Here is a 16,340-nt window from a genome sequence, read left to right on the forward strand (position 1 = left end):
TTTCTGTCCATTGAGCCCTCACCTTGAATTTGGAAACCAGTTTGGCAACTTGTTTTTCAAAATTACCAAATTCTCCTTTGTGATCGTCGTAAAATGTCTCCGCCTGCAGACAAAGTAAGGTCTATTTTGAAACTGGAACATATCTATTAGCATTAGGCTGCACCCATCAATAATAGTAATATCAGATATCATTATTATGGTAAAGTGATTTACTCTGATTTCTGGGAAATGAAAAAAAAAAAAGCAAACAGGAAGTTAGAATGGCATTTTTTCCCCTGTTGCTGATGTTTTCTTAGTCACGACAGCTGATGATCAGTAGCTCCGTCTATTTCGCTGCACTTTTTGACTCTCTCTGCACTCGTGCGTGCAGTTGGTTTCACGGTGCAACGTGGACTCAACTACAACGTACTTCGTTGAATTGGTGTCAGGCAGTGCATTTGGTGTCTGCGCCGTTTGCACTACGTTCTGCAGCGGTGTAGTGTATGGTTACGTGGTGCATGGTAACTACTCAAATAAACGTTTAAAGCAGCAGACAGACATTTGTAGATTGCTCTGAACTTGAACACCTCTATTCGTCTTCTTAGCTCAACGTCATTTTTGCACCCTCTTGACAACAGGATACACCTGCACTATTGCCAAAAGTGCAGCGAACTAGACGGGGCTATTAAGACCATTCTGCGGGTGCAAAAAGTAGTGGAGGGAGTAAGAGAAAAAAATACCCGTGCCATTAAGGCTAATTTAGAGGATGTGGGGATAAGGCGCCACACATTCTTAACCTCGGCCATTTTGGAGGTGATATGATCAGCACCACGGTCCAACCGCCTTTACCTGCAAAGGTTGCCCACAGATACCGATTGATTTCAGGCTGTGTGAGCCCCTGAGCCACTTGACGTTGGAACAAGATCGGAGAAGTTCCGACTTTAGATCCTGCGAATCGAACCTAGGTCTCCCGAGTGGCAACCAGACGCTGTACCGACTAGACCACTGCGGTTCAGAGGGTGAAAAACTAATACAAAAATATACAACGAAGTCCAAATGGTTAAGTACACACAAGTACAATAATAACACTGTTGCGTACAAACTGTGACTGTATTATGTACCAGTTGATATAATGATACAATTAATGACAGTAGTCGGTGCTCTGTGCAAGATTATACTACAATATAAAAAGTCAACAATAGATAAATGTCTTGAATGTTGTTGACTTAATGTCAAGCTTTGATTGTTGTCACATGAACCAAAATACTGTGGAAGAATTCGTAGGAAAGAACTCATAGGCTTTCGTCCTCAAATTGCTTGTTAATTTCTTCCAAAACGTCCTTTATTACACCGGCGTTCTCTTCTGTCCATTGAACTCTCACCTCGGCTCTTGACAGCTGTTTGACAATCTCTTCTTTCTTAGAACCAAATTCTCCTTTGTGATCGTCGTAAAATTTCTTCGCCTGCAGATAAAGTAAGGTCTAATTAGGAACTGGAACTTATCTATTATACACAAGATAACCCCGTCTTAGGCTGGGCGCCCCCAAAAATAGGAATACCAAAGATACTTCTTATGATAATATGATTTGCTCCGATTTTGGTGGGAATGAAAACATTCCTACTGTGAGCCACTAGCCTCGCCGTGATTCAATTCCCTATCATTACCATGATTCCAGACAGTCTTGAATCCAGAAACTTCCTCCAGGGGAAGGATACCAAACTTCGAGGGGAGGGAATGTCAGGGACATCGAATTGTAACACCAATAAAAACAACACTAATATTTCAAAATTCGCCTTACTTCTCACATGAAATTAAATTAAGTTTAAATTTCATAAGACTGCACAAGAACGTCAAACCATTTCACAGCAAATTGTTGATTGGCTAACCGTTGAAAATCTGCAAGAAGTTGAGATTCGCTACAGTAATTGAATTTCACATTACACCATCCCTGCACGTGCAACTAGTTAGCAAAGCGAACTATACTTAAATTTATTATTTCTTTTGACTTTTAACTATAAATCGTATGTGACGAAAAAGCCAGGAAAAGTTGGTTCTACGTTAAAGTGGACGAAAGAAAGATAAAGAAGACATGGTTACCAAATTTCTTATCTACTGTCCGAATGCTCTGCCACGTTATTGAAAATTTTCGGGAAGTGGGGACTTTTTTTTATCCCTCCGCCGGGTCCACCTCGTGAATTCATCACTGATACAGGAACAATTAACAATTTATTTCTTCCTGTTCCATTTCAAAGTTTGTTCTAAGTCCATTTTATGCTCAGATAGGCTGATCAGGACTGAAGTGGGATCCGAGCCACTGCGAAAGGTGCCTCCAAGGGGATCGAAAACTGTACACGTACATTACAAGGAGACAGCGTTTCGATCGCAAAGAAATTATAAATGCAATTTTACTTCTGAGTGAAAATAACAACATAAAAATAATAATTCTAAAAACACAAATTAGAAATTTCCTCATTCTTACAATTTCGCAAGATTGTTGCTAAAATTGTTGATGCATGCAAATTGCATTTACATCTATTCTAGGATAAGGAGAGCATGTTCACTTCTCTCGCTAATAAAGTCCCAGTACTCATTGGAACGCCACTTTACTTCAAAGTAAGTTCAGATAGATCAGCATCCCTCTGACAACCATATGTTAAATACACGTGGAGCCCAGAATACCCTCCCCTCAAAGCTTTCCCACCAATAGCGTTCGTTTTAGGAACTGTCCACGTGGAGTGAACGAGATGTTGCCAATACAGTTTCCTTAGAGATTTCTTAGAGTGAAGTTGCGGATGCGTGATCTTTGCTAGGTTTATTGTGTTGTGCTATTTTTTTTATACAATGCGGAGGCCTTGAGAGTATAACGTCGCAGTGAATGAGTGGATGTCTAACACTAGAAGTAAAAGTTACAACAGCGCTTCTCAGAAAAACAGGTGCTGTCGTCCATACGGTTTCCTTTCGAGCTATGTCAAAGATACCGGACTGGTGTTCGAATGAGGACTGTAACCATAATGTAGCACATCGCAATCAAACATGGCTCCACAGACTGAATTACTGAAAATAAAATACTCCATGGTATATTTTGCTGTGCAGTTAATTTTAAATGGTGGATGGGAAGAAAATATATGACATCAACATATGGACTGGTTAAAGTTACAGTGGTGCAAGTCACTTTTTTTTTTTTTTTTTTTTTTAAAAAAAAGCACTTAGACATAGAAACCAAATCGAGATAAGTTAATCTGTTAACAGAGAACGTGAACTAAATCAGAGATTCATTCAACTGGCAACGGATGACAGTTTAAGGTCTTGTAATAAAGGAAACAGCTGTTGTGTTGATCAGCAAAATTCTGTGAGTCAGACTGTTTCTTCTTTTTAACAAAGTGACTTACACCACTGTAACTTTAACCAGTCCATATTACTTCGAGACTTTCTTGAAACCAATAGGGCATCTCCGAATTACGTAGTGGCAACGCCTTGTAATCAAGGGTTTGTGAAGGCACATAGTGATTTGCATTCCACTTTAAACTGTAGGTCCAGCCTCGATTAGCCTTTCTCTGCAAAAAGTGGACTTAAAAATAAACTCATACTAAAACCTTACTATCAACTTGGCTGATCATTCTCCAGGTGAAGTATATAATCCTGAAATGTTATGCCACCATTCTTACAACATGCTTTTCTTAACTATTAGGTAAACTAGAATCACTTATGGCACTTACCCAGAGGCGTGGCGTGTATGTAGCCGGTGTTACCGCAGGTAACAGAAAAATGTAAAGAATTAAAAATTTGTTTCAATAAAATGACAACATTGTTAAATACGTTAATGAACACCGTTCGCATCGAGTAGATATTGCCTAGGACATTTTTTCTGCAGCCGACATAAGCGAAGAGGGAGGCCGTTCCGCTACCCTGAAGAGGCAACAAGGGAGAAGAGGCCGCCAATGCAAGGAAAGAGCGGGGAAGGACTTTATGGGGTTATTCATATGCCAGTTAAGGGGCCCTGTTGCCGGTCAGACCTACCGGGGCAGCCAGTGTTGTCACATCGGATTGGCAGAAAAGAGCTAAATCCATCCTAAAATAGGAATACAATTTCTGTGAAGCAACTAGAGGTAGACTGCAAAGCCAAGGCTGGATTGAACTACAACTGAGACGAGTTAGGTAATAGACGAAAATATAATTCCTTGGTGTGATTCGTAATTTGGACAAACCTTGCTCCAAAATACTAAGTTGGCAACAGTTAGCTGGGCTTCCTTTCCACAAAGGAGTGAAGTTCTGTCGTCTGCTCAGTGCTCACCACACAAACGTCAAACTGACCCGAGAAAAGTGTGGTTCTTCTTCTTCCCCTTCGCAGCTCATTTCAAAGAAACGGAGACAAAGGTCTACCACTATTCATTGGATTTTTGTGTTAACTGTCTCGTGAGTGGTAGTTCTTTCTAGGAGTGTTTGTGGCTAAATCACTGTGCTGATTGCAAAACAAGAACGAAATAAACAAATATCTAGCTCGACGACATGTTTTCTTTACCGAAAAGGGGGGGGGGGGGGTGTAATAACGTCTAGCAGGCATAATTGTCGTACTGATTGATAGCCGGTAACACTTTTTAAAAGTCACGCCACGGCACTGCACTTACCGTACACCTAATGCTTCGAAAGCAAAACGACGAATATACCCAGATAGCACGAAAGCTTGTGGCAAGCTTGGGTTAGCTTAATTGTAGATAGTCAAAGCCAGTTGAATACGGTAAGCTTGATGTAAACATGATGAAACTTGTTTCGTGTGCAGCTTTCTGTGACAAGCTTGATTGACACGTGGTAACTAGTTGGCTTGATTCAAGTCTGTTGTAAGCGTAGAGCAAGCTTGTTCGTCTTACATGAAAAGCTTGCTTGAAGCTTGAAGCAAGCTTACTCTGGTATCTGGGTAGGGAAGGGTTCAATGACAAACAAATGGAGAGAATGTATCATTAATCTAAAAGAAAAAGAAACAAAAAAATCATACCTTCTGCAGATATTCCTCTGTATTGATACGTGCAAGGGAAGATGTAAAGAATTCTATCCACAATGTAGGGTGGTCAGCATCCCTGGCAAAGAATAACACGCATCAGTGAGTTCACTTTAGCTCTGGGCAGAGCGTGACTGGAGATTGCGCGGCATGTAGCGGATGACGGCATCTTTTACCAGTGACGTCCCACTTATTTTTTACGCACAAATCTTTAGCATGCACATATATATTGCATAAAGAGTATTAACCTGTGTTATAAGAGCTGTTCAAAGTGGTGGCCAACGACATTCACACAGTCTTCTTAACATCTTTTGATTGACATGCAAAAATTTCTCTTCAGTAATTCTTGCAAGTTCTGTTCGTATATTGTTGATTGATTGATTTGGTATTTTAAGTCCACATTGTGCACGGTAAGGCTAATTCGGACTGGACCTACAGTTTAAAGTGGAATCCGAACCACTATGTGCCTCCACCGGGTATCGATCGCGGGACCCCATGGTTGCAAGGCGACGACCCTACCACTGCGCCATCGGGGAGGCCCATTCGTATATTATCTTTCAGCTTATCTATACTGTGGGGATTCTTTCTATAGACGCTATTTTTTAGGGTTCCCCACAAAAAATAATAGTTTGTTCCTTAGTTCCGCTCTCAGTGCTGTTGAAACACTGCTTGGGTAAATTTCACACAAACCGCGGTTATATGTTTCAGTTTGATATTCCAACGTGTTAATTTTTCCTCGGCTTATCAAATGTGTGATTCAATTCAAATGTTAAAAATTAATAAAGTTATATTAATCAATGAAGGTACTACTAATTACATGCCTTAAGATAATTAAAATTCGGACTTAAGAAGTAATTTTTCATCTGTTCTCTTTTTACCAAGGGCGCGTCCTTATGTAATGGCAGAAGACGCTCTTCTGACTGTCTTTTCTTTCTCATTTTTTCTCAACTTTATCTTCGCGTAATGAAAAAATAATGTTCAAATTTAATGAAATTAGGAAATTGACGTGCTTTAAAATAATTAAAATTCGGACTTGAGAAGAAAATTTCTTCTGGGTATTTTTTACCCAGCGAGCGCCCTGCCGGGTTAACAATGGCAAGAATACAACTTTCAAAGAGAAGAAATACGTCAATCAAAATTTCATCAAAAGATGCCGAGAATGAGTGAATGTTGTTGGCCACCACTTTGAACAGCTCTTATAACACAGGTTAGTACTTGTTAAGCAAGATAAATATGCATGCTAAAGATATGAGCGTAAAAATATGCGGGACGTCACGGGTCGAAAATGCCGCGCTGTCTGCAGCCACGAGTTATTTTGGCTACAGGGCTAAAATGAACGCACTATATGTGAGTGTGTGTGTGTGTGTGTGTGTGTGTGTGTGTGTGTGTGTGTATGTGTGTATGTATGTAATGTGCAAAACAAATATAAAGTTACAGAAAAAATACCACAATAGAATCATTTGGAGAAAAATCACTAACCTGAACCAATAATTCATTTCTAAAATTTATTGTATTGATTGAACTGGAAACCAATAGTTTTTTAAAAGTATCTCAAAAACGAAACTTAGCAACAGAAAGAAGGTGCAAATATATTTAACAGTTTTTATGTAATAAGCGATCAAAATTAGAGTCACATGACTTTCGCAACACGCTGTACGAATGTACCAAGCTACGTAGTTATAGATTTCTTTGTTCGGGGAGAGAATATAATCCGTTCCTCTCGTACTTTGGTCAAATGTTACCATTATCCGTGTATGCTCTCTTATTTTAAAATACCATGCGAAAATAGTAAATCGAAGATAGAGGTTCCAGGTTCGAAACCTGATCTGGGATCTATATATCATTGTGTTTATCCTATCTTCATTTCCTTATCGTCTCGATGATTTCAACAATTATATGACATACACAATAACAAAAACAAAAAGTATAAGCACAAGGCAGAACTTTGTAGTGGTTCGTCCTGTGAGTACTCGAAAATTAATGTCCAGAAGACATTCGGTGTTTTGTTTTATAGCTCTAGTTGTTTTTCCTCTCCATATATTACAATTATGAGCATTTATATGAATAGTGGAACGAACAGACCGTGGAATTCAAGAATATATATCCCAAAATGGAGCTCCGCATTGAAAACCTACTCAGAGAAGATATTAGATTGTCTTATTTAACTAGTAACACAGATTGAAATCAATTATATAAACAATATCTTAAACAATGGCTGGGTGTGACACCTTGATACACCTGCACTACACCTAGTGTCAAAAAGTGCAGTGAACTCGACACGGACTGTTTGTACGATTTGAATGTTTGTTTGTTTTGCACCTGTGTATTTCTGTGCCTAACGCTCAATTGGATATCAATGATTTCTTTAAAAAAATGTTTTTGGTCACACACTGAAACATCAGTGGCGGCGATTAGTTGGGCGAGAAAGGCATTTGCCCCCTCCCCACTTTTCGTCACTTTTGTCGCCGCACTATGCTAAACCTTAGCTACAAAGGGAAATATACTGTCTTTGCAACCCCAGTTTTTGAACCCAATTGCCGCCGCTGTCCAACATAAGGTAACTTTTATCTTGTATTACTTCTGATCTATTTTGAACACCCCCATGATAGTAATTTTTCTCTGAAAAATAACTTACTTACTTACTGTATCCCCCTATATCTATCTTTCAACCCGAATTGTACCCATTGCAACCCTTCCAAAAATTTTGATGAGCAGAAGATACTCTCGTTCAGAGAATTTCTTTTTTGGTAGCTAGACACACAAAAAGGTTATCTTATCTACGTTATTTCCCTATCCAAAACAATTCAAACCATTGTGAATCTATTGTAACTACTCCATTCTGGTAATAGCGTATCATGCCAAAGACATGACTCGAATCTGGGACCGCTGGCATCATAAGTCGATAGTATAATCACTTGATAAAGGGGCCCGTTCCAAGAAGCTGGAAAAAGCTGCTTACAACCACACACCGGCAATCTTCAGCGGATGAAAAATCCGCTGACACAAAAACGTCTGAAACAAAAGTAAATAAACGCAGATTTATACTAAAAGCGCCGTTTGCGACAGACGAGGACTCGCCAACGGTGTTAACGATCGAAATTCGAATCCACCATAAATAGCTCGAAGAATCATTTCTCAGCCCCAGTTGTACTCAGAAATTTATCGCGTTAACATTTCTTGCCTCCACGTTATGGGCTGATTATTAATTGATACGTAAATAGTATAAAGGGGAGTGGTACGCTATTGAAGTGTCATTTCAGGGACCGTTTCGTCACATCTAGATCTACAGGTAAACGAACATTCTTTTATTCCCCTTTCTATTCTTCTTACAACCCTGCCAGAGCAGTCGTCCCTGAAGTGTTAATATCAAATGTTTAAGTGTTGTTCTTTTTTCACAAAGGCGAGCCCCTTTGCTTGTGTTAGTGTTCCATCATTTATCTGGGGTGTCACCTCATCACCTTTGCGTCCCTCTTGCGATGAAAGCGAGTCGCTTGCGGCTGTCATAGCCGTCGATAACGGTTCCCAAAATCTACCTTAAAAAAATTGTACGATAGTTACTTTACTTAATTTGCACTCTTTCTCGAAAACTTGATAAGGAAGTAAAAACTGTTTAAAATGAGTGAAAAACAATTGAATGAAAGCCAGAGCTTCATCTGTCCGTGTGTAGTTCGCTGCATTTTTTGACACTAAGTGTAGTGCTGGTGTATCCAGGTGTCAGGCTGGTGCAAGGAAATGACATTCAACAAAGTAAGCGAATAGCTGTGTTCAAGTTCACAAGATTCAACAAATCCCTGCCTGCTGCCTTAAATGTTCATTTGATTAGTTATCACGCACCACGTGACCATACACCACACACTACACCGCTTTAGAACGTAGTGCAAACGGCGCAGACTCAAGATGCACTACTTGATACCAAATCCACGAATTAGACCAGTTGGTGTCGCACCTTGTAACGTGTAATCAACTAGATGCGTGAAAGCAGAGAGAGCCAAAAAGTGCAGGGAAAGGAAAGGGACTTCTGTTTCGAAAACGGATTTGAAAACAGATTATCAAAACAAATATTTGCATAAAGGAAATATTTAGAAATAGGAAAGATACAGGGTGATTCAAAAGTAGTAATCATGTTTCAGCAGTTGCTTCACCTGAGAAAAATATTAATCTACAAGCACTTTAATGCATCAAGAAAATCTGTAAATATTTAACTATTACTTACAGTGATTTCCATCCGTTAAGATTGCAAATGAGATGATTCAGCATCTTGTTTATACAGAAAGAATTCACATTATATTTAAAAAACACCCTTCTAGCTTGATCGATGGAAATTCCTTCTTTTTTGGCCAATATGTGGTCCAGTACTCTGCAAAAATTAAAACAAAGTTTAGATTGCTTATTTATGAAGTCATATTAGCTCCTTTCATTGGATTTACTAGCATTGAATTACAGCAAACGACCCAATTATATGGAAAAACAACCATCAATATGTCATGAAGTTATGGATTTCCTCCTAGGGATTGAGGTCTCTTGGCTTCGAAGGTTGTAAAAGTAACTAAGTGTTTTAAACCAACAGTTTAACTTTTCCCTCAGACTTATTTATTGATAATGTCTTGTTTCAATTACTTTTATTTTCTGAAGTTCACTTTATTCAGGTAATGCAAGCTAATTTCCTATTCATAATGTTCTCCTCTCGTCTAATATGAAATATTTCAGATAAAAATTCACAAAAATAAGCAAATTCATATATTACTACAATATTGTTCGAGTGTTTTAACACACAGAATGCCTTGTATTAAAAGAGGAACAAAGCTTTTGAGAATAAAATGCTAAGATTCGTGTTTGGACTTGAATGACATTAACGGTAACACCGTACGCACAGACTCGCAGTGAGAGCCCACAGTTTCCACGGTTAAAAAAGTCATAGCTTTGTGCGGTGTTTGTATAAAATCGGTTTCGCAAGTATGAATTGACAATGATAATGGATTTTTAAAACAGATGCAAAGAGCTTTAAGACAAGACCAATATTTTACTTGTAGGACTATACAATACTGAAAAATAGGTGTTTGAAAGACTGATAAGAACAAGACAAATTTTGAAAGTCTGAAGATTAAGAATTATGTCAAAAACGTTTCTGCCTGCACCGTACTAGAATTGCACACCGATTGGACCACCCGTTTTTTATTTATAGAATTTCAAAGAGAGCGATCATTTGCAACACTTAAAAAAACATTTATTGTTCTCACGACGATTACAAATAGAAGCAAGGCATCCTTGAAATAAATTTGGTAAGCATAGATTAACGCATAATTGAATAAGCTAAATTTTACTCTAACTCGTTTTTATGTAGGTCTACTGGTTAATTTCTAATTTGAGTCCAAACTCGAGTATCAATCATTTTTAATCCGACAGTAAAGAGGATTCTATCTTATGATGTTCAAATATTTTATTTTGTTTGTTGGGATATAACTATATAATTACTTTCAATAACATTTACTCGTGCTTCTCTTGCTAAATGCACCAATGGAGATCATGAATTACCTCGTAACTTCTTGATTTGTAATAACCCTAGTCCCGCTCTAGACGAAGGCATTTTCCTTGGCATTTTTCTTAACATTTTCTTAATTCTACCGTGTAATGTGAAATCTTATATAATTTTGTTGCCATAGCATATTCCATGACATTTTCATAGATAGAATCGGTTCTAATTTTCTTAGCATTTGGTGTAGCATAACCAATCAGAATGCGAGTTCTAGGTCACGAGTTTAGATGTAATGGCGGCCGAAAGATATGCCGAAGACAATGGATCACTTCACATTTTTGAAAGCCAATAACTATACAACCGAGTGGAGAAACATTTAATACGTAATCATTTTAAGTACAAATCAATGGGGTTGCTTAAATATGTACATTTTAGCAGTACACGTACAGAAGAATACATATTTCTTTTCAATTGTAATCACCGGGCACTGGCAGAAATATCTCAATATATAGGTGAAATTTATGGTTACTCAACGTCAAAAGAAAATATGAAGGGTTTAACTTTGTTTACACGGTATCTCGTAAATTAAATAATCATTCCTCTTATAAATTACATCTCTTCGTCTTTACATTTATTAGTTATTAAGTGAATACCGCGTAACTCGTATGCCTTTCGTACTGAAGAGTATCCAATGTTTTCTGCACGCTTCGCATCGCATTTGCAAGCGGAAATGTTACATGAAAGGCTATTGTGTAAAGCATTGTCTGTCATAAAAAATGTTATAAGATTTTTGAAAGCATATATGCTAAAGGAAAGGCTTCTGTCTAAATCGGGCTTAAGTTAAAATCTTCAGCGAGTTATGCAGAGTTAAATCCATTACTCACCTTTGAACCTTATAATCTTCATTAACACAGGTAGCCAGCGCCCGAAGGAAGTGGTCTCTGTTGTCAGAGTCGTAAGAGCTAGGCAGGTTGAGATACCTCTCGAACAGGAAGTCCCACTCTTCCCTTGATGCAAAATTTGAAATGCCGCAAAGAGCACTGATAGAGATGCTAGGGGAAGAAAACAGAAACCGTAATCGACATTGGAAGAAAAGTGAAACTACTATGCTATAGACGGTGCGATTAATATTTAAATGTATTGAATAATATCATGCTATTGTTTGTAAACCACATACCACTTTAGTATATCACTCATTTTCACTATCACTGTGAACAAAGCATATGCAAAATTAAGTTCAATTAAGAAACAAGGGTGATGGCAATTGATGCTAATTATTTCATTAATGATAATTTCTAGACGCAAGGGGGCGATGGGACTAAGGCCTCTCCCTGAAATAATGAAGAAAGCAAAGGAGATCGAGAGAAACAAACGTGGTAAATACAATCTCCCACAAAATGACCGCCGAATACCATCTTTGTCTTTGAACAACTTTTAAAACGAAGCATAAAAATGGTAATTACACATTTACTACCTCTACATACATTATTAATAGTAGAGGAAATAAACGATTTCACCCGGACATAATTGCAACACAATTTATTTTTTTGTGCCAGATTGTGCGGAATGGTGTAGTGAATAATACATGAAGTATCCATCATCCAAATGTTTGGGGAAAATTCACCATCTTAGAAAATGGCGGCAAAGATTTACCTTGGAAACTAAAAAAATGTAATATATCGAAAACGGTGCATTGTACACAAAATGTAAATATAACCAAAATGAAAAAGCAGAAAATGTGCTAAATTGTGTTTTTTGTTTGATAGAGCTACCACAAAGATTCAAATATTTTCTTTCATTTTTAAAATTAGCGTAAAAGTTGGTTTCTGACACAAAAAAAACAGCAAATATGTAAGAAACTATGTAATGCACGTCCAAAAATCACTGAACAAAATTCATAGCTTATGATTTCCTCTATAGGTTGCTTTTTGTTTTGTGCTTTCAGTGTCAAGGGTTGAGGAGATATGTAGTTTAAAATACAGTCATGTGTTTCCCGATATTTTCCATTCTTATGATATTGCTGAGAACATAATACATTGTTTTCTGCAGTGTTTCGTTCACTTGCGTTTGTTACGTCTTGCTTTTGCTGCTTAAAAATGTCTACACACAGTAGCAGCGATTAGGTGTCTGAACTGAAAATAGAGGAGAAAAGAGCATGGACAGTTTACTTTCTTTATAGTCTACTACAATTAGAAGGAATCGTATTGAAAAAGGAATTCAGGCAGATGATTTTGGGTGAAATGCACTGGAAGGCAAGGTTTAGCATTAAGATACCATAGTAAGTGGACGAAAAGTGTGTATGGGGGGGGGGACTGCTCCCCATGCCCCCACGTCTAATCGCAGCATCATTGAACTATTATGTTAGAGTTTTTAATTAGTCAGTTTGCCATAGAATCCATTGCAGAATTTTTCGTAGATACCTGGTGCTAACATGTTAAATTTAATCATTTCCTGTACATACAGACGTCCACTTGTAGCACAGGTGTTGCCCCTGATGCAGAAAAAGGAGAACATATGCATAACTGGTTGAAGATGTAAACTCCACATCCCAATACGCTCGGCTTTGATGAAATTCGGAAGAATATCGAGCATGCTAATGTATTGCTATAGCGTCTACTTCTGAATTTAACAGGCCAACGATTATTATTGAACGTATCTCAGAAATATGTATGTTCTTTTGCAACATGCACTTTGCTGCTTCAAGTAGCTTGAAGAGTGCTTCATATACAATGAAATGATCCCTTGTGCCTCTGGCTAAGGCTTTTTCGAATTTATTTGATCTGTTTTAGTTTATATTACGTCGTTTTTCTGCAACTTTTGATTCATCACGAAGGTAAAGATGGATGAATGGACAATCACAAACATATATGGACCACACAACACAAGTCTATCTGTAGCAGGTCCTGCGGCAAATAATCGAAAAATGTGATCATCCAGGGAAACCACCGATTTCTTCACTTCCATATATGCATTCAATACACATTGCACTATATTTGTGAGCACTCAAAGAGGTAAATCACACAAATATCATCACATTTGATCAACCAATATATCTGAACGCACAGTATATGGTAGCCAAAGAGAACTCAGATAGTCATCTGAAGCAGCCCATATTAAGGCTGGGTAGTAGTAGGAAAGTATATAGGATGAGCACCACTTACAAGTGTAGAAAAGGAGAGGCTATTTGATTGAACAATCCGATTTGCCCATACTTAAAACAATGGCAAGAGGGGCTTATACCCCAATTCTTCAGGTGTGATATGCTCTGAATTTTTAAGAATTTTGAATTCTAGTGTAGAAAAAGAGAAGCCTCTCAGACAGATTTGCCTATACTTAAGACTATGCAAAGTTCCCATATCATCTTATTGTTTATAGTGTGTTTTTCTGTCAAAATCCCAGGAATCTTGAATTGATATAAAGCTCATAGCTATTGGGTTCTGAGATCTGAAACCTGGTAAAAAGTGTTATACAACAGCATAAAAAGAGCAAAATTATTTTATATTGTACAAAAACTGAATTTCTCAGTTTCCTTATTTTCTCATGTTTTATAACCCCCCGCTCAATACAATATGAGAAGAGCGGGCAAGCATAATTAATTGCTTGCATGAATTGACAATAATCTATCAAAAGACTAATGTTTTGTTTGCATGCCTTGCCGGCACGCAAGAGATATAATCTACACAGCTAGAAGAGGCCATTAATTTTTCTGTGCGACAGGGGAAAGTGTAACAAAGATTATTGAGATAAAAATACATTTTTTCTGACACAGTAGCAATGAACTGCCTTTCATGCTGAAACCAATTCTCATTCTGATAATACGAGCCTAGGCAAGACTTAGAGAATATTATGACAGTTCAAAATCCAATTTTGTCTGTATTAGGGTCTCAGAACCCAGTAAAATGTGGATATATTCCATATGGAGAAGTGTTAATATTGCTGCATTGTAATCAGGGGCTCGGGTTTGAGTCCTAATAAAATGTGTAAGATTGAAATACATACAACAAAATAATATGCCCACACATAAGATATTCACTGCTAGCTGATATACAGTTGAGGTTTGTGTGTTGTACAACAGGATAATAGAGCAAATATCTTCTAGAATTGCTCTGTGACCCTCTCATTTCTTACATCATAAACATATGATTTTTCACCTATGAGAATAACACTACATATGGTGTCATCAGGTAATGCCTCATGGAATTCACAGATAATTTTAATGTTTGTCCTGTCATTAACCACAACTTGTTTCCTTTTTGAAGTGTTGATTACAAACATGGGTCTCTGTGCTTTGAATTCATCTGGTGTGTAATACATGTCAGTATTGCCAGTAGTGACCCGTTTGAATGCCGAAAATGCCTCATATAATTTGAGGAAATCATCCTTGGACATGTCTAAATTGTAATTTTCTCTAGGAAAGACCTCATTTCTGCCATTTTTAAGATATATGTTCTTGATGTTGCAGTTATCAAATTTACTTGAATTTTTTTCCTGATTATTGTGTCTTCCAGTCTGAAACAGTACCACTACAAAATCCGGCATGTCATATTGTATGCTGGAGAATGAATTTGTAGCATCAAACTCATAATATGTACCAGTTGCAGGCTTCTGTACACATTGATATGTATAAAATTGTAAAGGAACCTGTGGATTTTTTATTATATCAGCTTTGTATTTAAGAGCATAACTGGCCTCATATTCAACAACAGGGATTCTTAGCTCCATAGTCTGAATAATGCATTTGCCCTCATCAGGTAGGGTATTAGGCAGAGCTTCCCCTGTAGAGTTTAATGTGCTGTACCTCATCAAAGCATTATTATCATTTGCAGCTCTTCTAAATGTGATTCTTAAACCACCCTTCCACATAATATCTTTGTAATCTGAGAAGAATCCTGGCAATAGGCGCATGGGGAACAGCACTGTGTGGTTTTTAGATAATATCTTATCACCAGCCTCAAATCCACCTATTTTGTAGTAAGAAGCCTCGGTTTTGGATAATTTTAGTGTGGCCAAAGCTGTGGAGGTAATACCGGGATAATCCACTCTGTTTATAACAACGCCATGCTTTCTGATCTCAATTTCAGAGAACAGATGTGGCACAAAATTATCTACCAATCTTATATTTGAATTTGCCGGATAATCTGTACCATCGAGCTTTACAACATCAAATTTGATGTATAGATCTGCTCTGTGGGGGTGTATAAAGCCATCCCCTACATCAAGATCAACCTCAATCTCTGTGTTGGGTTGATTTAAATTTGCAAATGTCCTCCTGTTTGGGGGGAATGATTGTAGCTCATAACTCTCAATATTTTCCATTTTTTTCTTGTATGTATTTTTATTTAAATATTAATTTATATGATTGCAGTTGTTGTGGCTCCAGCAAAATCAACTAATTCTTCTTTTTCATTAGTGACCATCAATTCAATATAATCTATTCTATTATGACACACAGGAAAATATAATGTTGGGGATGGATTGTAGATGATGGGCTCCATAAATTCAGAGTTAGGTTTGAATGTTGCAATGATCCCAGTTTGTTTGTGAGTGCCTATGCCATTTGATTTGGTGATCATACCCTCAGCCACATTCCAGTGAATATTCAGAGTCTCTATGGCTAAGAATTTAGGTATATTCATAGCAGTGTGTTTGATGCCTGGTTCAAGTTTTGTGTTGTTCTCAAAGCCTAACAGCTCTCCTATAGTACCCAGATCCACTGTTTCTGTAGCAGATACAATCTCTACTCTGTGAGTGACAGAATTTTGACTTAATACTACACCTCTGGGTAATTGAGCATTTAGAGTGGACAGATTATACTGCCCTGGAGTGATGACAATTTTTTCATCCCCAACTGCAATTTTGTTGTTGTGGTGTGTAATATTGTGGATCAAGTACAT

The 16,340-nt window shown here is 37.6% G+C and overlaps 1 protein-coding gene across 1 annotated transcript in view; it reads right to left on the reverse strand.

Annotated features, from left to right (window-relative positions):
- Window positions 1–1,076: 1,076 nt before the first annotated feature.
- Window positions 1,077–16,340, reverse strand: part of LOC145986688 (aminopeptidase N-like) — a 91,789-nt gene continuing 76,525 nt past the window's right edge. Inside the window, exons 9-12 of the mRNA XM_083121001.1 lie at window positions 11,331–11,498; window positions 9,187–9,330; window positions 4,971–5,052; window positions 1,077–1,442 (exon numbers count right to left, since the gene is read on the reverse strand). Of these exons, the coding sequence (XP_082977127.1) occupies window positions 1,272–1,442; window positions 4,971–5,052; window positions 9,187–9,330; window positions 11,331–11,498 (565 nt within the window). The 3' untranslated portion in view covers window positions 1,077–1,271. The remainder of the gene's footprint in view (window positions 1,443–4,970; window positions 5,053–9,186; window positions 9,331–11,330; window positions 11,499–16,340) is intronic.

Source organism: Lepisma saccharinum, chromosome 4, assembly GCF_977018435.1.
Source record: "Lepisma saccharinum chromosome 4, izLepSacc3.1, whole genome shotgun sequence".
NCBI classification, from domain to species: domain Eukaryota; kingdom Metazoa; phylum Arthropoda; class Insecta; order Zygentoma; family Lepismatidae; genus Lepisma; species Lepisma saccharinum.